Raw genomic sequence first — 23928 nt, 5'->3', positions numbered from 1 at the left:
ATTTGAAATTTGCTCATAAGTGATATTCAAATGAGCATGGAGGAAAACCCTGTCATCCAGCTCTGGAGAGATACATATTTGCAAAACAATAATGCTTTCAGCATCTCACAATTAYGCTTGGCAATAACAGAATACATGTTTAATGATCCAACAGTAAGAATTATGGCAAGAATAACCTAAATGTAATATTCTAATGGTCAGAATAAAGCATGTGGTAAGTGGCCACTTTGTTTAGAATGTTTTTATAGTTACTTACAGCATAGATTTTTAAGTTTACCTTTTTTTCTTCTAACCACAGTCCTACACACTGAATTTAGAAGACTGAAGCAGACTTAGGGATGTACTGATGTACCTGCACAAACAACTGTTGTGGTCAAAGACTACAGTTCATCTTTCCATAGTCCTAACCAGCTTTCCATTCGTACAGATGCCGCCTCATAATGATGCTCTCGGTGTCACTGACCATATGGTCAGGGCATGTCAGCCCTCTTGCTTTCAGAGTGACAGTCTACTATAACCAAGTACTCTTTAACACTGCTCCTTTCTCTCTTTTTGCTCTTTAGCTAAGAAGTACGTGCAGTTTCAAGTCCAAGTGACCATATGAAATGGCCCTTATTAGAATGGCCATTGCCAAAAAACACTTAGTAGCTGCTGCCAGTAGCTATGTATATACATTTCTTCTATGAAACCTAGATAGRGCTTAGAATAATTTAAATGATATTTACCACCAAATGAACTGCCTGGAAGCTCAGTTCATGCACAATTACATCAGTTTCTAAAGTTTCTTTGCTGCTGGTATTTGGGATAAGTATATCAAGTTTATATGGTAATTTCTTAATGCACTCAAATCAGTGGTGCAGTAGGGATACAATTATATTTCTAGTCCAAAGACATGTATTTGTTTATACYTTTGGTCATCCCCATTTTATAAAGTCATGCAAACACAAACAGAACATTGAGATTTCTTTATTTTCTCTCCACAGAGAAATGAGTAGAGTTGTTGGAGTTTTCTCTACCAAATCTGCTATCAAAGGTTCAGCAGATTCTCTGTTAAACGTAAGTCTCGGTATTCAGCTGGCATAAATTAATGGAGGTCATCTGACATTGAGGTTAAGGACACCTATACCATTTGAAAATATACTTTGTCTTTTTGATGAATGTTGGTAGAGGAATTGGCCAACGTCTCTTGCCAATTAAATAGGAGAATGTCACTGTTGTTATTAATAATAAGATGAATTCAGAAAGACTTGTTTTTTACACAGTCCTCATGGCAGAAACATCTTACTGACTTCACGAAGCTSTGCTTTGAAATCTGTTCCAGTATATGATGATCTCTGGTAGTCATCACATGACTTSAATGTGTGTGTCGCTATTTAATGATTGAATTGTTGGCTTTGAGCTATTGAATCGTTTCACACATTTACAGGACAATTTATTAGATAAAGAGAAAACTCTAAATTTAGCAAAGTTATTGGCAGGTAAAAGACAGAGCTCTCCCAAGAGTCAGAGCTGCTGCTCTGTGGCTTCCTGTCCCCATCCAGTGTTTTCTGGAATGAGAAGRCCCTCCTCACATACCCCTCCAGAGCAGCTCTGAGAAAATCGTATACTGTATGTAAAAAGCTGATTTATACTAAATATCCGTATCCCTTCACTGGCAGCTTCCATGAAGACCAGTATGACAGAAAGGTACACAACAGAGGGCTTTAAATTGCAAACTACAACAATATACTAGTTTCTTATACTGATTAATCAAAATCTCTTGCCTTTACAGAGGGATAAAGGAGCTATTATATGGGATCAGCTATTCTAGCTCAATACACTGTTTCCAATTGTGGCCAACTTCAGGCACTTACCAGGAAGATGTAAGAAATCCCACAGTAGACAGATATGGCATAATCTGCCCCCCCACCAAGCTTGCAGTTTAATCCCTATTAGCCAGAGACTACTTTAAGCCCTCTTATCATCARTTTCAAGATTCTTTAAAACATTACTGTTAGCACCTAAAATGATAATTACAGMAGAATTTGAAAGTAATGTGTCAAGGCCTGCCTACTGACTAATTTTTCTTTTTCATTTTGTGTTGTGTTTTCMCCTTTCTGATCTTTCACTACTTAAACTAAGACAATTTTAAAGAGAGGTTTCCAAAATAACATGGCTTGTTAAAAAGATCTACACTATATAAACTGGCATCCACAAAGGCAGGATCTACTTGGTATGTAGAGTTTCATATTTCTTTATTGAAAATATTAGCTTCAGATGAGTTACTCTCTGCACGAAACCACCGTCCCACATTTTTGCTAGCACAAAGTGTTGAAAAAGTACATCACACATAGGGGTTAACTAACTGAAGTATTCAATAAAAGAAAAAAAGATACCTCGATTATTTCATTAGACTTTCTTTCCAGATGTTTAAAGATCTCAGCATCTTGCACAATCCCACCAATAGTATAAGAATACTAGCAAAGAAATAGGAGCAGCRAATATATTATTCTGAAAAAGCAAAGGCTGCCTGGAATTATTTTTACATAGTTGTACTCTGAAGTCTCCCTCAGTAAGGAAGTGCTCATTTAAAATGTATGAATTATTCACTAACTTTTAAAACRTAAAGTTTGTGAAATCAGAGTAAAGTCCTGAAATAAAACTTTGAATCAGAATTTATTCTACACGTAGTAAAACATATGTTTCCAATTACATGATTATTTTATAGCTTGAGGCATGAAAAACAATATAATTTGAAAACAAATCAGACTTACATTTCTTGACTAGATTATACCTCCTCAGTGACTCACAATATGTTTTTTTTTTCACATTCCTTGCAAGTCTGCAACTTTCCCCACAAGTTATGGCTATGTTACAACATCTTCACTACTGCATAATAGGACCACTATTTTGTAGTGACTGTAAAATAGAGCTAAGAGGTACTCAATTTCGATATGCTCTGTCCAGTTTATTGAATGACTGTGCTAAGTCATAATCTTTTTATGTCTCCAAAATTAAGATAACATACTTAACTTGGGTGTGTTTTTCAGAATCTGGGGAGTTTTGAGAGTTTTTTGCATGGAAGTTGCTATATAGATCGTTATTTATCATTTAAATAAATTTATTATTTATTACTTAAATTATTATTATTACTTTCTGCCTGTACTGACACCAAAATGAAGCTTCAATATATCATGCTGGAGTATCAGTACCTCCAAAAATATAAATGCGTAATGGGCCTTTGAGTTTTTCAAGGCAAGATTTTAGAAGTTATTAGAGGAACTTTCTGTTCTGGTTGTATGATGTTCACTCATCTTTTGATCAAGTAGCAAAGATTGTTGTGCACACATTTTACATTTTTTATAGCAGTAATTGCTCGATCTTTAACTTGGAAGAAGCATCCATTYTATGCAAGTTCTAAGGAACCTCAACCTTTATATTAAAGTCCTATCAGAATGGCTGTCCTTTAATCTTTTACAGGATTCCAGTTTGTTCACTCAAAGACAAATGATGTCATTTACTCAAGCTGCCTGAAGAACCGACTGGAAACTGAAGATATGTATTCATAACACTTTTTTTCATTTAATTCAATCACCAACAATTTAAAAAGTATCACCTTAATAACTGTGGCCATATGTTTCATTTAGCAGGTCCTAAAAATATCCACCATTTACATTGTAATCCTAGCATCTAAGCCTACCTTAGAGCTATCTTCTCCTTCATCTTCATGGACTGAACTGGATGGTGAAGGAGTTGCAGATTTGCTTCCAGGTGGAGAGGGTGAGTTGTGAGGAACATTGTTTCCACCCATATTCAAACCAAGCTGTGCACTGAGCTGGGACTGGTTAATAGTAGTCAGCTGCCCGTGCTGCATCATTCCTGGCTGCCTAATATCTGCAGGTTGAACCCTTGGCCTCATGGTTGCCATCTGAGGATGGGAACTATACTGGGCTCCTTCTGTATTCCGTAAATCTTGCATCTACAAGAGGAAAAAAACTGTATTAAGCATATCACTAATAAAGTGCTCTGTTCCTTTAGACCTCAGTTTGCCTGATTGGCTGCATCATGTTTAAAAGAAATGGCAAGTACTTAAATAAACATATAAATATTGGAAATAAACAAAATAGGATATAATTGACATTTGCAAAACACTGACCGCTACAAACTGTTTAGGCTCTAGCCTCAGCCCGTGGGAATAGCATGGAGCACTGAAAGCTTGTTTTGCTATAGGGGGACAAAGGACACTGCTTTCTTTGACTGTATTTCAGAAATGCAAACAAACAGGGGCAGATTTGCATTCTGAAGTTCAGAGTCAGATCAGAACACGAATATTCTCAAAATTCAGGACAATTTCCAGTTCCTACTGTTCTTCAAAAGATTTGTGTGTGTTTGAGTGGTGAATTGGGGATCTAGAGTTTTTTGAGTTTGAGTATCTACTATTAAGTCCAAATCTACTCTGCCTTGTGTTGCCCCATGAGATGCAGAACACTGACAAGAAGGATTCACTCATTGATAAGCCTGATCAGTCGACTTCTGCATTGATTTGCTGCTAAGACATACATGAACTGAAAGCCCTGAAGTTGCAGAGCTGACAAATGAATCCATTGTGCTATGTGGGTCACCGCGTCTTAGTATTAACGAGACATACTATTTTAATTCAAGCAACAAATTCAGTCTCTGCAAGGGAAAGAATTAAAAGCACTGGAGGATGAAACTTTTTTCCTATCCAGAGGTCAAACGTACCATACACAGACGCTATAGCAGATTGCCTATAATGTCTTTCAGTGTACTCAAACAGAGAGATGACAAAAGACAAAAGAGCATCAAGGAGAAGCTCAGGTTTAAGGTAAGGTAGGTGATTTAAAATTAAAGTGTCAGTTCAAAGCTGAAATGAAATAAATATAGTTGTTTTTCAATTCATCAGAAAAACATGCCATACATATCGAGTAGCATCTGATGGGAACGAACTATCATTGCATAAGTTCCATAASGGCATGTGTTAATGAGTCAATATATTAACATAACCACATTTATTTTCTGACAGTCTTTGTTAGAAGTGTCATCCAAAATGTCTAAAGATCACTCAAGGGTTGTTTTTTTCTTTTTTACTTTTTACAGCTCATGATTTCTATATCTTCTCTCTCTCATACATACACTCCTGTGTATCGGAGCAATCTATGAGATACTTTACAACCAGTAAGCTCCTGAACCTGGCTCAGAAAAAAAAAAAAAAAAAAAAAAAAAAAAAAAAGATAAATCTGGAACGTCACCCTTTTTTTTGATTATTAATAGAGTAAAATATTACAAATTTGAGGGAGATATTTTATGAGCGTGGAGATCGATTTCTGCAAAGCTGACTGGCTGGCAGTAAATCAAACTGATAAGACCATTAGTTCTGGAATACTTACTGCTTTAAATGTACTAGTATCTCCAAAAAAGTATTTGAAATAGATTCTGACCACATGACATCACCATTACACCTGTATTTATATTGCTGTAGAAATTAAWAGCTAAAAAAAGGGCTTATCAATACAGACACACTCAAGTTCATGTGATGACTACCAAGCCTTGTGCCTCCGGCCGGCAGCTACGGCGCCGCGGCCGTGGTGCCCAGGATGCTCTGACTCCTCCCGGCTGCATCTCCTCCCCATCCAGCTGTTCTTGGCAGGGGAGCAGGCGGTGRGCGGCCCCGGGGCCACGCTTGCCAGCGCTGCTCACCAGCTGCTGCTGGCGGTGGCTGGCAACGCGCGGCCCCGCTCCCGCACCTCCGTTTTTTTCTCCAGGCCGGATCGGTGCCAAGAAAGMAAACTCTTCAGCACATGACAGCAGGCTGGGAAAGCCATGTCGGTTTTTTAATGGGAATACTTCTCCTACTGGCTTCACGAACTCTGAGATATAAGCAAGCACTCTTTGAAAGTCTGCTTCAAACAGGTGCTTCAGGGTTTCGAATAAATTTGCAAAGTATCCACCTCAGCGAAAGCAGCCCAAAGGCTATAATTCTGATCATTTTTTCCTCAGATAAAATTAAACACACTAATTTATAAAATTAAACAAGTTAATTTGTTAATTTACAGAATTAATTTGTAAAAGCATTATTAAAACTAATGCTACTTTATTAAAAGCTCTTTTATTTAACTTTATTAAAAACATTTCAAATACTATCAGATATTGCAGAGTGTTCTGTATTTGTCGTCTTTAAACATCACRTTTTTAAGCGGTTTGTATTCACATGTAGGTCCAGCACTGGAGGACTGCATACAATGTGTTTGCAGATAGTGTGACACCAACTGGTGGCAACATTATACACTTTGCGGAGACAGGGGGAGAGAGGAAGAGGAAGGAKAGCATCAAAAGGTAGACGTGGGCAGCATGCCCGAGGAGACCAAATAGGCAGACAAAGTAAGTATGCACATGGTTGAAAGAGGACCTTTCATTAGTGAAATTCTGTGGATTGCAAATGAATAGGCTCAACAGAGAAAAAAAAACAAACTTTTTTTTTCCCCACGGGGGCTCAGTTTATCTTTTGAATTTTTAAATCAGAGGAATATCAGTTTACTTTTAAAAAAGCAGCATGGAGACCTCTTGTTGAACAATATAYGTTCCCCTTACGGTGTTAAGACAGAAACCCTCACCCAAGGGCTCTGCCCACGCAGAAAAGCGCAACCTGGGCATGTGCCGGCAAGCCCCTCTCGCAGAGCCGTGGTGCTGGCAAGGTGCCCCTCCAGTACAAACWGGCAGCTAACCACGTGAACGTTAATCGGGAATAGATTACACCATGGAAAGCATCTGAGGATGAATCTTAACRTTTCTAAGCAGTCAAGAAACTTCAAGAACTGTCCCAATTTCCYTGCTGGGTTTGAGAGCAGTCCGGATGAACGGGAGCCACCAGTGAAACCCGCAGAGTCGCATCACTGCTACGGCAGGGCAGTAGGYGCCCGCTGCGGGCGCGATGCTGAGCTGAACCCTGCGAATGCACTGGCCCTAATCGCACACAGTCTCTGCCAACGTTACGTGCAGAGTATGACCAATTTCTTACAAAGGGCTTCCAAATCAGATCCTTCCTATTCCCCATTCTTCCACATGGAGTATAAGAAAACCCAGCGACGTGTGGCTGAGCGGGTGCTCTGCTCAGCGTGCAGAAGCAATGCTGCGAACGCGCTCTGCCAAGCCCAAGGCTGCATGCGAATCCTGCCGGGTGGCAGAGTCCCAAACCGGGAACAAAGTTCTGGAGTTTGAACGCTGCAGCAAATAAGGACAGTCTTAAACTGACACCTTCCATGGCCTCTCTGACGAAGCGACAGTGGTAATATCTGGCGCTTTAATGCCATTTCTTTTCATGGCTATTTCATTTTTCGGTTTGCACTGCCCTTATAGGCAGAAATCGAGCATCCGCCCATGTAAGCGTTCGGCTGCGAGTTCAAAGGCACAGTACGGGCCGCTGCTTCTGAGGGGTGTACCTGCAATCCTYGCATAGGCACACGCTGAGCACCCAGCCCAGGCAGTCAGTTCATCATGTGATGGAAAACAAGCTCTTGGAGAAGCGCCCTGCTCAAAGTTACTGAGGTGGTAAGAGTAAAACTAAAATGCTTTAAACATTAAACCATCGTTCTACTCATTGGCTTAAAGCAAAAACGAAGACGAGCATTTTCGGCCAAATACAATCACATAATCCCTATACAGAAACATCTTACTGTGGGACAAAATGCGTACAGTATCCTAATCACAGACTCATAGAAAATAGTGCTAGAAGGGACCTCAAAAGGTTATTTAGTCCAACACTTTATCTCACAGCAGGATTAGCTATATCTAAATCATTTCTGACAGATGTTTGTCTAACCTCTTCATAACCTCCCTAGGCAATTCTTGTGCTTAACTACCCTTACACTGGAAAGGCTTTTTTTTTCCCCCCTACAATGTCTCACCTAAATCTCCTTTGTTGTAATTTAAACCTACTACTTTTTGCTCTGCTCCCAGTGGGCATGAGGAATGTTTTTCCCCTTCTTCCCAGAGAACTTGTATKCACCTGAAGGCTATTATGAATTTCTATTCAATTTCTGTTCTTTAGACTAAACAATCAAACATGAAGATTGAAAGACTTTCTTCATACGCTGTATTTTCTACATCTCTGATCGTTCTTGCTGCTGTCCTTTGGATTATGTCCAATAGTCTTCATCTTTCTTGAAATCATGCCCAAATTCCACAAGATACAGATATCCTCATCTGACACAGCATTCAGAGAGAATCCTTCAAATCTCTATAGCATGAATACATAATCTATAGCACACAAAAATCCCTCTTAGCTGTCTCTCTGATATTACCTGGTTAATGATGCAAGATGCAGAGAGAGTCAAATGTCAGGATTCTTACCTAGCAACCCAAACGATGAGTTTAGGAAGATAACAGGTTCTTCACAAGAAGAATTAGGCAGGCAGTTTCTAATGGAACGTGCTGTTAGCATAATAATTCCTATGTTATTTTACTTGATCTTGTAATTAAGAACTGTGATGGAACATACCTCTCAAAAGTCCAAATTGTCTCTCCCTATCTAAATGCATTTCTAAAAAAAGTAAGCATTCAATGAAGGGAGAAAGACAGGTTGGCTTTGCAGATTAAAATAAAAATGACAGGTCGAAGTCTAAGCAAGAAACACAAGGGATTCTACAACTGGAGATGAAAACATTAAAACACAAGGAGAAATACATAGAGCTCAGTCACTGAAGCAAGCAGAGATCACATATTCCACTACCCTGGGCAAATTCAAGTGGAGGCACAGCAGGCAGTATTTCTATTACCACCATCAAGTCTAACAGCAATTTTTTCTTAGTTTTTTTACTAGCTGAGAATTCTTGTGAGCTTTTCTGAGGCAGACTGCRAAAACAGCTGACTTTTTTTACCTCTTGTCTGGGTGGTCAAGACTAGTCCGGGAGAAACAATTTTATGTACTATGTGAGGCTCTGCTTCAATCTGTTACTTCAAACAAAGATTTTGAGAGAAAAACGCAGAGTTGTGGGTGTCAAGATAACCCACAATGTGCTTCCTTCTTCACTAGTGTCACCTATTTTAGTCACCATGTAGATGCAACACACCTGTTATTAGGCATCTTCTCATTTTTATTTCCAGGGCAAATTTTGCCAGTGCTTGTGCCATATTCAAACTGAACTTTTGTCTATTAGCAAACAGTGCTACATTAAACTGTAGCACTAGCCCCAGTGTGCCAACCTCCTGAAGAGTATGCAGATTTGTTGAGGAATTTTGTTGTTTTTATCTYAGGTTTTTTATTTTCTTGTACCATAAATCATCGTACATCTACAAGAAGTTTTCCAGCAACAAAAAGATACTTATTAAAAAAAGAGAGAAAGAATTTGAATTTGAATTCTGACATAATCACTTGACTCTGCAAGTCAAGGTTTCAAAAGAAAATAACGTACGGTAAGATACAAGGCAGAATTGTGAGAGTTAACATACGGAAAAGGAATTGTTTTGTGGAGAATACATCCATCATTTCCCGTGAGAACAAACAATTGCAAAACCAACCAACCAACCAACAAACAAAACCTCATAAATTTTTGTAATGATCAAAAACACAAGCAATATCAGTGAATCCTCACATCACAGAACCAGAGTTAAGTTTAAGCTTAAAAGAGTGTCTTAAAATACAGAAATGTTTGTTTTAGACACTCAAAAAATGTTTTAYAAAGCTCGTACTTACTTTAAGCAGCAATACCACATCATTAGTCAATACATATTGGTAGGTAGGATTCCAGTCTCTTGAAATAAAAAGTTTCATGTGTTTTGATTTTTTTCTTCATAGTGAGGTACAGTGACATAACTTGAAACTGATTGAACATCTGCATTTGTATACCAGTGAAAAATAAGAAGTGACCCAACATTTACAAGTTTGAAATCTGGACGCAAGTTAGGATTTACTGATTGGAGTGGACAAAGTTGGTATGTCCTAGCACGAAGGAAGGCTGATCAAACCCAAAGATCCACATAATTTTAGGTCTCTTATTTGCATTCAGCTATGCTTTAAAGTACAGATCAAATCTGCAAGCAAATCTTCTTGCTACACCCATTTCCAAGAATGAGCTTGGTCTGAAGAAAGATTTGTTACGAAAGCTGGTGTGATTGTAAAACAACCATGGAGAACCATTCAAAATACATTGAGAGGAATAACCCAAAGTACCACCTAACAGGAAGAAGGCATGTGTATTTTCATCATCTCATTTTTATAATTCCCTTCTATGTCAGCCAACAATATAACAAAAGTTTTAAAGTAAGTGGATATTGGGGAGATATTTCAGTGTTGTATATGAATGTATTTTACATACCTTGCTGGGTGCATAAAATGAAAAATGAAAGCATAAATATAAATATTTATGCTTTCATTTTCATCAGCATAAAATGAAAGAATCATTCAAAATTTATGCTGATTAGGAAAAGAGTCTTAAAATTAAACAGCAGAAACCCCACATATAAATAAAACCGTATACTAAAAAAAAAAAGAAAACCCCAAACCAAAAACACACTATTAAATTTACTACTCTAATCTTTCCAAAATCATTCTGTTAAAAATTAAACCACTTCAGGTTGCATTATACAGTACTGGTTCTGTAAGTGATCTTAAGCTCCTTTAAAACAATTATATACTCAAAATGTGACTGCAAAATTTTATAGCACAATTGCATAATGACAAGAATGCAGTAATATACAGTTTCTATAGCTCTTGGTACACAGTTAATTTGGTGACTATTAACATTCTTTTCTACTTTATGTTTTAATATCCTTTGAGTCACACAGGGCCAAGGTCTCAAAACTAATCATAAAAAACTAGCAACTGCTATTCACTCTAATATAATAACCCTTTATTTAAAACAACTTCCAATAAATTTCATTATAAGAAGTTATTAAAAGGGTTAAAAACCTATTAAATGTCAAAGAATTTGCCTGACTCAAACTTCTAATAAAGAAATAGAATAGGTTTTCTTTCTGAATTATTTAAATCTTTACTGACTGTGCACTGAACCATGAAATTAGAAAAGTGTTATTAGAAGTGTTCTCTGATTTTTATAAAAGTTGTAGCATAGAATATATCAAACCACAGTCTTTAACTAGACTAGTTAAAGAAATAGGTTTTTAATCCCAAATACATGGTTTTCACTGATATAAAGGGTCATAATTAAAAGTCTGGCCTGCAAGCTGAAGATAATAAAATTATTATTACAGGAGCATACATGTTCATTTGGTATATTCTGGATGCACGTTTCCATTTTAATTTGGACAAATATCTTCAATTTTGTTTGATCTTGCAAAGTCCACTAATTTGGACCCTCTCAGCAAACAATTAGGCTTTTAATAGTGACTCATTTTCATGAATTAATGGTGAATAATTCATGCTATCTGTTTTTTTAAGTGTCTAATGCTTACAAGGCAACAGCAGGTATAGGTTGACAGCAGACAAATGGAACCTAGGAAGTGCAAGTCATATATTCTAGCACGCATCTCTTGATAACAATATTATCTCTTCACTGCATTTTGCAAATAACAACAGAACCATTTTGTATTTTGCCAATTATTTACATACAAAAAAAATCATGCATTCATCACATTCATTTTAGTGTTACTAAACAGCTCCTGAGTCAGCAGTATATTCACAGATTTCCTCAAACACACCTGAATCAAGAGCTTTTCATCAAAAGAAATGAAGTCAGAAAGAGGCTTGGGAAAGGCAATATTGTTTCCCCTTCTTTTAGACAATAAAAATAGAAGCATGCAAGGGACATGAAATGATTAAATTTAGGAATTCAAAATAGATCTTTGCAAATACTACAAACTGTGCTAAGCTATGCTTGTTGTAGGGCAAGAGGAGAAAGGGGACGTGAAGACAATTACATTCATCTTTGCAGTGCTCTGATGCTGTGCTTGTCCAACAACAACACAATAGCCAACCTGAGAGCTTTGTAATCTTCTGTGGCTTCCATTCCATTCCATTCCATTCCATTCTGTTTTTTCTATTATGTTCATCACAACAATATCAAACTATCCTCTGCAGGGAGTTAAGCAACGTGACCACTATCTGTCATGTGCCGTTCACTCTATCTGCTTTAATAGACAAAGATAACCTATATGCAAAGCACCCTGTCCATAAAGGAAGCTTTATTGATAAAGTTGTATTAATAAAACCATCTGGAGCGTCTTTCTTGTTTGAGTGTCATCCACCAGTAGCTGATTTTACAAAATTTCCAGCAGATTTTCAGAGAGAATCCGGCCACTTTTGAGGGATGTGCTAAGCGCTGTGCAGAAGTGAGGAAGCAGTCAGTGCATAGTTGTGTATCTCTCAGTAATGCCAATGGATTTTACTATGCATATTTTAAATATTTTAATATTTTAGTGTTAATATTTAGAGGATTGGCCTTTTTACACTTTAAATAAATCAATTTGCAATGAGATACTCCAATTCATCACATTTCAAAAGAAAGTGTAATTTACATAGCATTTAGGAAGTGTTTAATTTGAAATAAATTGGATATATTAGAATTAGACTTAAGTGTTTAATAAATAAATGTATTTAAGGATGTTAACAGTTAGGAAAGAATAACATGTGACCTGACTATAATATTTATTATGTGAAGACTGTCTCGACGTGCATGATTTGGTTGTGCCAATAATAAATGCCTGGGGCAACATGGATGCAGTCATTTCCTAACTTGACAGGTAGGAAAGTCTTTGAGGAAGATATAGTGACCTTGAATGACCAAGTAACCCTCTAGACTTCTAGTCTAGTCAGCCTCTTACATTGTTTTAATGAGCTTAGTGTCAGTAAGGGATGGCTGCCCAAGCAGAAGCTACTAGACCTATACACATTAATGACAGACACAACAGGGAAAAATAAAGACAGGTGAAACATAAAATAGAAGAGGTATAATTGCAGATCATTCCTGGTGAATCGATACTGTATGTCTTGTTAGTTAGATCTTCTCCCATTCTCATCTCCTTTTGAAAAAGCTCATCCTTAGATTTTAATAGCTGTGTTATTTCAATGCACAGCAACAATTTCCAGAACTCGATGATGAATTGTGCTCCACCATTCCCACCCTGTATGCCATGAAAAGTTCAAGGACAATGAAGAGTCATTTCTTTCTAGGCTGCAAGTTCCATTAAAAAGCTATGAAATTCTCAATATTCAGCATAAAGCAAATAGACTTCTCAAAAGTGACTTGTGTGGAATTCAAGTTCAGCTAAGTTTTGTCCTTCAGTATCTTTGGTGGTTCCTCTAACCATTCCATTTGCCCATCCATTTGCCAGAGAAGACTGTTGCTCATTGAGTTTATTGTCTCAGGAAAGCCATGTTCCTGAGGTTCAGTGYTAGCAGACTGGCTCAATGCAGGGGATCTCCACATGGGGAAGGAACAGAAAGTTCTCTCCAGTTAGGAAATGTTAGGAAAAGTTAGTCATGCTAAATCTGCTGTGACACCTGCAAAGTTGGTGCAACACTGGGTGTCTCATGTTTCCTAACTCCAGGAAGGCCTGCAGGATCTGTTCCGCATCTTATCTCAGTCCCAAGAAATGCTGATTCCTTCACAAAGCTGTACCCTACAGTACATCAGCCTGAACTAGAGATTTTGTAATACAGTCAATGAAATTTAATCCAAGTATGTTGTTTCACTGAAAAAGGCTTTTGCAAGGGAATCACGCCTCTTTCCAAGGTTGCCCAGCAGTTTAGGTGCTGTCTAGAAACAAAGKGCAGAGGGATCTCAAATGTAAATCTCTGGATCCAGAAGGCAGAGTAGGGCCTTAAACCTGAGTCTGCAACACACTCTAATCATCTCATTACCCTCTCATCGGACTTATGAGATTTCCTGCTGTTCTGAACAAACATTTAGGTCCTTGTTTTCATTCCAACGTCATATGAAGCCTGATCTTTAAAATTGACAGGACATAGCAGATCTAGTCTGAAATACTTCATATTGTTCCTCCTGAGCAGCGTGATGTGGAACATCCTTGAAATTTTTGCCTAGAGCCACAGTGTCCTATCTGGGATTGCAGCTTACAAATGGAGTTGTGACTCTGACAAAATCTTCTACAGATTTAACCATAAGCAAAGTCTGAATATGAAAAAGGTTAGGAACAGCTGGATTAGGAGGACTCAGCTGGTTTATAGTTATCAAGGCTTATTGATAAATACCACCCTCACTTAAGCAAACAGTCTATTTTAATGGCCATCTCAGTCTCAGATGGAGAGGGCAGCATCGTGTTAGCTCTTGCATTSCCATGCACAACAGTGTACTACGCACACTACTGTGTACTACATTGTAGTAAAGCAAATGAAACCTCCCATAACTTCCTGCCACCCTGATGCTAAGCTGCATAGAATTGTGATTATACATTATTCACTGATCAACACTGTCTTTGCTGACAGCCCAAGTCATCGAGTTTCGAGGTATGCATTTTGTGAATTTCCACTTGATTCTGGACTAAGATCACTGTCCTTGATAACCTTGATAACCAAGATCAGTTTTTTCCTGGCTGATGCCAATAACTCTCAAAGGAAAACAAACTCCAAACAACTCTACTTTTTTATCGACTACAAAATCATAATTTAAACCCAAAAGAATGAGTTGGATGATTTAAATAACTTCAGTCAATGGATCTTTTATCAAATCTTCCTGTTGCTATGCTGCAGCCCTGTAAATTCTTAGTATGATTGATAATATAAACGGAAGTTGAAACAAAAGGTCTGCAAAATGTTTAACTCACAAGGGATTGTTTTTCATAAATATGATCTTGTTATCAAGTGATAAACTTACTGATATTTGTAACTAAATTGTCATAATTTTCCTAGCAATATAAACCTAATAATTTAGAAACTTAATGCCATAGTCAAATACTGTGAGTTTTGTAAATGTTAAGCATATGTGTTACTGCTAGGCAAGACACTTTTTGTAAGTTATGAAAAATATGCTTGGCTCTCAGGGAAAAAGCAATTTAATGATATGCTAATAAGTCCATCATTCTTCTGTATTATATTATTTACAATTTTGTCTCTAAAACCTATTTAACATCTCCAGTATAATTATCCATCTGCAGCTTGCCAAGTCCAATACTATAATTTTGAAACAAGAAAAATTGCAATTATTTTAAACTATATAGAAGATGAACAGATATCCAGCAGTCACAAAAGATTAAAATTAATAAATCTATACTGCTTAGTGTCCATTACATTACAGCATGACAGAAGTCCTTCCTGGAAAACTTCTTTTTAATTTAAGAGCATCTCTTTATTTTGCTGGTCTGATTTTTCTAAATGTTGGATAACTTCCTTAATAAAGCCTCATCAACTTGCCAAAACCATTTTCAGAGGAAAAAGCAGAGGTCAAAACTTCTTGAAAAGGAATAAACGTAGGGCAATCACAACTTCAGGTTCCCCCCCCCCCCAACTTATTATTCAGACTCTTTATTCCTTTTCATTGTGAAACATCTTATTCATTCATCTTCAGAATAAAGCAGGAGCCTCGGTTTGCCTGAGAAAACTTTCCTTTTCCTTTATGTTTCAAACTTTTATCATTGCCAAGCAGCAACCAGCAATTGGRGAAGTGAGTTTTTATGACCTTTTATATAGTGATTTTGGTCTATTCTTGCATGTCAGGGAAGATTACTGAAGTCTGCGGTAAGCATGTGCTGTGATTAAATACTTTTTTTGAATAGCTTTTCTAGAACGAAAAAAGTGGTAAATCCTTGTATAGTCAGTCACAAAACTCATGGTACTTCACCCATATGGTATGAGATCCACTGCAACATAGAAAATGTTTATGGTGAGATTTAGGGAACTAGTTCTGAATTTTTGGAATGACTGCAAGAAATTAGCTTCTAGATGTAGACACAAGGTGAACTCCAGCATCCAGAGTGATGATGTCTGGAAAGAAGAAAACCTTTCAAAGAAATGGCCCAGATGTTTTCTCAACATAGCCTCACAAGTTCACTAAAGTGTTGAAATGTTTATGTCTGGGTGAATAGTAACATCATTTTAAAGAAAACTGGATGTTTTCTAGGAAGTTTCCCCTCTTCTCTTTCTTCTTGGATAAGGATCTGGCCACACTAATCTATTTCTCCCTTCTGCTGTGGACTGTCTACCCTACTGCCAGCTGAAGCTGAATAGGAAGGTAAGTGATGATATTCATACAGTACAAAATGCAATTACTTACTTTTCCCAGATTTCAGGATGTTGTGAGCACATCAAGCTTGTTCTGAAATTCCTAAATTCTTCTGCTGCCCTGGTCAGCTCTGTTGACAGACAGAAGCTTTGCTTCGAATTTTCAATGTATTAATGGGTCAAATCCAAATGAATATAATTGAATAAAATGCACCCAAATCTGAGACGCGACCTATGCACTGAGCCACMAGCTCACTACTTACACTGCCAAAAGCTAACCCAGGAAGCTACCATCAACAGACATGTACTCAGATGCTGTGGAAACAAATATTAAATGATTAGAAAGATTACAATCTACATAATTTCAGATGGCTTGACATAGAAACTGAATATGTCAAATAAAAGAAAGACCTATCCACACTGTTTTGTCTTGGTCACATGCCAAAGGCTATCTTCAGGTGAGCTCTTCGTGCCAGTGTACTATCCAACCAGTGTATAACTTTACATTGTGTTCCCATAGATCTTTAAATATCAATAATACTCTAGAATAGSGTCATCCTCTCCCAGTAATCATGAATATTACAAGTACAGAACACACCATATGATCTCAGCATAATTCTCCCAGCAAAAGAATCATTTTACTTATTTCAGGAAGAAATTTTAAAAGGTATCTTCTGCATGTGCAAAAGTGCATTCATGACTGTGCACATAATTACTGCAATTATGAATGCAATTCAGGTAAACATGCAAGCAAACCAGTAGCTAAGCCTCTAACTGGCAATTTATGTGTGCCCTTCCTCAATTTGCATGGGCAATTTTCATAATTAGTATCTCAGGTTTAGTACATAGACCTCAGGACTTGGTTTACATAAAAAGTCTGACTGAATAACTAATGAAGGACTGATGAGAGATGTGTGAGCAACTAGTGGAATAAGGAAATTAGAAGCATATGGAAAGAAAATAAGCTGAACAAAGTCAACTTCAGCTTATGCATCAGCCTTTGTTTATCTTACATTTTGAAAGGGGAAGATATGAGTAATGCAGCAGACCGGTCAGGTTCCCTCAATTATCCTTCCTTCTCCTGTTTTCAATACACAGCCTACCCTTTCGGGTAGTCAAGAAGCACAATGCTTTTCAGATAGACAAGCTATATATGTATAGTATAACTTAGAGTAAGCAAAATTGTCATTTTAAGTGTCTAACTCTTCAGCGTAGAAAAGCAGAACAGTTGCTTATGCATGTAAAGCCAAAACAGAGTCCCAGTGTTGTTTACAGGTATGGAACTGAATGAGTTTACAAGTGTCCTCTTCTTCTGAAGAATACAGGAAACGTTCTGCATTCAACTGATAGTGAGATTTCAACAAATTATACTTCTGCTGCTACACTTACAACCATATTAATACAACAGCTTRGCTTGTTTGTTTTGCAATTTAAGAAGAAAATAGAATAAAAGCCTTTTAGAATGAAAAAAAGAAAAACATACTCAGATACTTCTGTTAACCTTGATCATTAACTACAAAAAGACATTTGCATTGTATTTATATTCTTGGTTTCTAAGGAGAAGTGCACCAAAATACTCAGAAAATATGCATATGCTTGAGAAAAGYGAAGGATCCCAAAGTGCCTTCTATTGACCTGCACTTCAGATCTTGTATATGAAAACTACCACTGATTAGATAAACCTGTAAAATCAAGTGCAAAGTATTAAAGCAGGCCATTGCATTTATAGAACCTTTTTTTTAAAAAAAAATTAATTGCTATTTCTACAATATTTAGGAAAAATTCCTGAAAAACTTTCAAAAATTAYATATTTTAATTCTGAAAATTTAGAAATTCCTTTTGAAAATTCTGAGATGCTTTTACATAGTTTGGTAACAGTCCTGGTTCACATGGTTTCTGAAATGGATTGCTTTTATGCTTAGTGTTGAACAAACTGCATCTGCTATATTAAGTGTGTGGGGTTTTTTTTATTAGCTTGTTCAGATATAGTCATATATATAGAATAGTTGCTTCCTATGATAATTCCAGATGATAGCACCTGCTACATTCAAAAGGCAAGAAAGCTGTAGGGATAGTAAGTGGGACTCTATTCTTGCTATGAAACAGTAAATAGACTTCTTAACTGAATTCTAGATAAATTAGCAAACTCTGCCACATAACAAACAATCCCATTTAAACACAACCAAGAGAACAGGGCTGGTGTCTAAAACAAAACAAAAAAAMCCCCAGCAAATTTCTACTCATAAACTTGTCATGTCTTAAAATAATGCTTGTCATGTCTTAAAAGAGCTGCTCGGGAAATTTAATTTGGAAATTTCTGACAYACTATAAACACTGCATCATATCATAACTGGTAATATAACTAGTGGTTAGTAACTGAAAAGTAACTAGTGGTAACTTTCTGAAAAAGAACTGGACTATGCAGCAAGTAAAATAACAGATGCTAAATCTCATGTTTTAATGCAGGATCTTTTATAGGTAAGTAACCAATACTACCATTTTAGAAGTATAATAAAAAGAGAAAAGAAGCTTTAAAAAGAACTAAAGAAGTGCTGTCTTCCCCCTTCTCCATTAAGGTCTAACATCTATAACATCTGTAACATCTGTATCAGTCTGGAGCCAGACAAGCTTTAAGTGCATCCAAAATGCTCTCCTCGGGTTTTAAAAAAGGTAACAGAAAACTCGTAACAAATTACTCTTGATCTATTTGCATGTATGTCTGGTCCAGTGAACACAATAAAAGTAGTTTAGAATGATAAGCATGTTATCAATGCGATGCTTAAGCTTTTCAGCCTTTAATTCATTCTGTAATTTCAGGACTAGGAAACATAAAAATGCTCCAAAGGCAAACATGGAAACTACAAGGTGTTAAAATTCTTTGTTAACTTTTTCATTTTCACCAGTTGAAATATAGGTGAATAGTTGTGGCAACTTATAAAGGCAAGCCATGTATTTCAGCTATTTCATTTTCTAATTATTTTACTTATAAGATATTTTTTCCAATATCTCCTTCTATGTTATTTGATGATATGAATATTACAACAGCAATCTCTGACTGAAATTTTGGAATGCACAGATTAAAATTCCTATTCATCAGAACACCACTTTATTAGAGAATGACATGGTATTTCTACCCTTACTGAGTGGCTGTCAGTTCTGATAATCTTGAAATGTTAAAGTCTGACTGGACCACYGTGGCTGGCAACTAATGTGACTAAAAAAACTTTACTGAAATTAAAGAAAATGTTCTGTTTTTACCGACAACGGTTTAACAAAAGACATCTTCCTGCTCTGTAGCAAATCCAAATACTATAATTATTATTGTAAAAAGTACAACAGGAAATTCCCCCCTCACTTCGCTCCAAACTATCAGAATCTGCAAAAAAGATGAATTCATTTGGCTCTGCATCTGTGAAGGATTCTGTAAAGTCGCCTGCGATTTTTTTTTCAGCACACAGATTCTGATACAAAGACATAAGAAACAGGAAATCTTTCTTTCTTTTGACATTGACAGGACCTGAATCAGGGCTACAGTTTCAATATATTTTGAAATAACCATCTTCATGATTTATTGGTATAATAGACAGACATAGCATTTTCATAACCATTTTGGTGAAATGCAAAGCACTCACCTCTCCTACGCAGAATAGGAAATGCATCTTAAAAGAACCAGAACAAAAGATACACTTTAAAACTACATTCTGCTATTTCAAGTCTTGTAACAACAAAGGTACAGTGCTTTTCTATGGCAGACAGTAATTTTTCCCAGTACTTAATGCAATCAAATTAGAAGGGTTATCCTTACAAGGGAATATTTAAAAACAGTTATCATAGAGAATAATATACAGATTATGTATTATGGTATACAGATACATAGAAATATATAGATACAACAATATCATACCAGCATATAGAAATGAGAGACATTTTAATATAGAGGTGTTTCAATAGCCCATTCTAAATGAAAGAGAAAATAGATGTTTAATAACTGCGTAAATACTGACAACTGAGTAACTCAGTAAGTATTATACACTAAAAATCTGTACATATTAAAGAGAGAATTTTATTCATTTGGAGTGCTGTTTTGATGACACTGACACTGAAGTAAGCAGAGATAGAACCCAGCTTTCAATTTCTATGCTAAMTCCTGAAAACTATTTAATTCATGTGGCAGATGTTCACTGAAGTAAGTGCCACACTACGTAACTTTCTAAAAACTKCAGCGTGTTCAAGTGAACAAGCTATACCTAAATGCTATCCAACGGTTATCTGATTCGCTCCTTCCAAGTCACAGCACCTAGGCTGACCGCAGGGATCTACCCCCGCGTATTTCTCAGAGGTGTGGATACATGACACGCGGCTTTGGGTTGTTTTCCGCATAGTTTGGAAATGGCAGGTCAGGCTAGCAAACTTGTGAGTATCTGCAAAGCTTGGTCTCATCTGACATGCTTAAGAAGCAAAGCCTTGCTGRACTGCACATGAATCAAGGGTCTAAGCTATACTTTGGCTCCCAAGCCTCAAAAAGTCAGGATCAGAAACGTATAATTACTGTGCTATTTCATATCAAGATGATCCCCAAACGTAACTCAAATTTAAATGTATACATTGATTTTCACTGCCTTAAAATATTGTGTATGGTTTTCCTTAGCTGTAATAGTAGTCTGAACTAGGAATGAACTTTAGGAATGAAAATGATGCACTTTACAATACAGGAAAAATCTGATTAATAGTGGTAAGGGTATGTACAAATTCTGAACAAACGAGGTCTTATGTTTTTGACTACAAGCTGCTCTCTCACTAGTGTCCACCTTAGGACTTGAATTTAAAAGGGACAATTATTCCTACTAGCTCTTAATTCCAAAACTGCTTTTCCCGCCTCCTTGGAAGATTCTGTTTCCCATTTACTTTACACTGGCACATTAGCAGCACACTTTAAGAGGCCAAAAAAGAAGCCATGCTGTGGTTTCCACCGAGGTTCACCGTGAAGTCATTAACTGCAGCTCATGGTGCAAGTGGGCTGTGGAGGTAGAACGGGCTGAAGCAGCTCCTGAGGCACCAAGAGGCGAGACACCCGCTCCCCAAAACGTCCTAGCAAGCCTGGGCATTTTCAGCCTGTTCCAGCCAGACTTCGAGGGATTAGATAGCGCACATATGCTGGAAGGTATTCTCGCCTCTTTTCCGCCTGCCACTATATGACTTCATCCRGTGTTAGTCATAATCTGGCATTAAACAAGCAGTTTCAAGCAACTTCATTTCACATCGGTATACTAGCCAAACTGAGAACAAAAATCAAGTTTTGGCCTCAGTTTGCAAGCTCTTGCGATGGACTAGTATTATCTTGCCTATCCACTTCTCCATCAGAAGACAGCTTAGGAAAGTGCTAAATTTGAACAACTTTTAGTTTTTCTGGATACTGTATCTTTAGCTTTTAAATTGTATATCCACAAATRTGCTTCTGTGGCAACAGAAATTCTATGATTTATTTCTAGATTGGGGAAGTACTGAAGAGAAGAATCATTTACATACAATATTATGTGTCAGAAAGCCAGATTTTGGGTTTTTAATTTTGAAATTTATTTTCTTTTTCTAGATTATTACAAGGAAGCTTTAAAACATTCTTCCATTTGTATGCATAATGTAATAAAACCTCAAAGAAATAAAAAAAATCTATTTACACTTTGTATTTGCAATGAAGATTTGGACATGATAATTATAAAACTAACTTAAAGCTCAAGAAGACATGATTGGCACAACAAATAATTGGTTTGCTTCTACTTAACCTGCATTAATGTAAACAATAAATCTCTTAAACAAAGATTGTGTGAATCTTCATTTATCTTTTATGACAAGAGAGCAAAGGTTGTAGCTTAATGAATGGAAAGAAGCAACAAGGTCAGATTTAAAAGCCTCGCAGGTCAAATCTCCGACATATCTGAACTCTGAAAAAAAACTAACATGGTAATTACTATTTTGGTCAAGTCACTGCGGTCTATTTTTGATTTCAAAAAGAAAGGATGAAAAAAAAAACAATTCAGGAACCTATGAACTGGCACTTGGTGTAGTTGTTCCCGTATACTTCCTGTATTCCCATATTCCTGTACTCCAGGCTCCTTCAGCCGAGGAGCAGAATAAAGGCTACAGCAGTAAGAACGACGTTGGGAACTCGCAGTGCATAGTCAGGACCCCATGACTATCCACATCTGGAAAGTGTTTTTGTAACAGTGACAAACAGTTGCTAAAACAGATTCATTGCCTAATTTCGAATTTGATGTATTCGCAAAAATTCCTGTTCCTAAATCACCCCGACTTGGGTCAACTTACAAGCAGCTCTGAATCTCTGCAGACAACAGAAACGCAGGCACTGATAGAGGGTCTAGAAAGCCACATACTTTTACTTTACATATGCATTGATTTTTGCCCAAATGGAAGACCTCTGTCATCTAACAGGGTTATTCATAGATCCAAAGAGTTGATYGGGGTCATTAATAACAATAGTAAACTGATCATCATTCCAATAGGATTTGACAATGGCTTTTTTTCAAAGTGGATACTAATGCATTGATGCCTCTGAAGTTCATTACAGCAGTAATAAATCATTAGCCTCCACAAAATGATTTATAAGTTGGTTAAAATGCATTAGAATGGACTGTCAAGCCTCTCTACTGAGATGATGAGGCTGGTCTAAGGAGGATTTTTTTTTCAGGTTCTCTAACCAAAATGGTGATGACKCAAAGTAATCATATCACAAAGATAAAAACAAAACAAATCACTGTAATAATTTACTTTAATAGCATGTTTCAATCTTCATAAAAGGGTGAGTGAATTTTACTTTGAACCTCCAGACACATTCCTTTTATTCATTGCTGGCAGCAAACTCTTAACCTACAAAGCTCCAATACTGACCCCAATGATTATATTTGTGTTTACTTTAACCAAAAGAAGTGTACTGTGTGTGTAACTATGGTTACTCTGCAAGTGTGTCTGTGTAATAACAGTTTATTAGAATGCATAAGTAGCCTGTCAAGCATGCAGCGCTAAGCTGTAAGATTAGTAATGATAATATCACAAGTATATGGGCCACAACTTGATACTCCAAATGTTTATGTTATGCAAATCTGTTGCTATATTATATACACCCTTGCTAGTTACTACTTAAGTAGCTTAACTACAGCTCAGACCTACCAATATTTAACTATAGAATGTTTTCACTTTCACATATGCTGCTTATGAGTCCAATTACAACCCACTGCACACAGAACAGTTTATTCATAATATTCAGCAAACCTGATACGAAGTCCAGCGCTCCACCTCACACTCCATTGCAACATCRCTGCTGTAGTGCTACGGGGCCCCTGTGTAAAGAGCACACCTTAGCCAGTCTTCTCACTGGTTGACTCACTCAACTGAACTCATAAGAGGGCTGCGTATGCCCCATGTCAGGCTTTTTTTCCATGGCCGTTAGATGCACCCATGCCAGCGAGGTAGGACTGCAGTGGAGCTGGGGTGCTGCTCTCCCTCCCTCTGGGGCTGTGCATGACAGAGGGGCTGGCAGAGGACCAGGGGGTCGTGCTGCTCCTTTGCCCCACGTGCTGCCCCGGAAAGCCAGCGCAACACAGCCGTCAACACCAAGGGAGGGCAGCACCACCGGGGCTCCATGTTTGCATGTTGGGAGGACTCTGGGAGCTGCTGGGATGGTGGCACTACACAGCCATCGTCCTCACCGTCTTCTTTTCTCGCACAGTGCTATGCCTAAATGTGATGTGTGAGCCCCAAGTGATCGTGYTTACCCATTCAAACAG

General features: G+C 37.2%; 1 protein-coding gene across 2 annotated transcripts in view; it reads right to left on the bottom strand.

Moving 5' to 3' along the window:
• The window catches only part of TOX (thymocyte selection associated high mobility group box), a 218967-nt gene that overhangs the window by 41655 nt on the left and 153384 nt on the right, over positions 1-23928 (bottom strand). Inside the window, exon 4 of one of the 2 annotated variants that reach the window (XM_085313560.1) lies at positions 3680-3958. The exons of the other annotated variant lie outside the window; for it this stretch is intronic. Within the exon in view, the coding sequence (XP_085169686.1) occupies positions 3680-3958 (279 nt within the window). The remainder of the gene's footprint in view (positions 1-3679; positions 3959-23928) is intronic. 2 annotated transcript variants of the gene reach the window in all.

The sequence above is a fragment of the Rhea americana genome, unplaced genomic scaffold (assembly GCF_003343005.1).
Source record: "Rhea americana isolate MKP2758 unplaced genomic scaffold, rheAme1 scaffold_39, whole genome shotgun sequence".
Lineage (NCBI taxonomy): Eukaryota > Metazoa > Chordata > Aves > Rheiformes > Rheidae > Rhea > Rhea americana.
The sequence above is the reverse complement of the archived record's forward strand: the minus strand, read 5'-3'. Positions and strand labels throughout refer to the sequence as shown.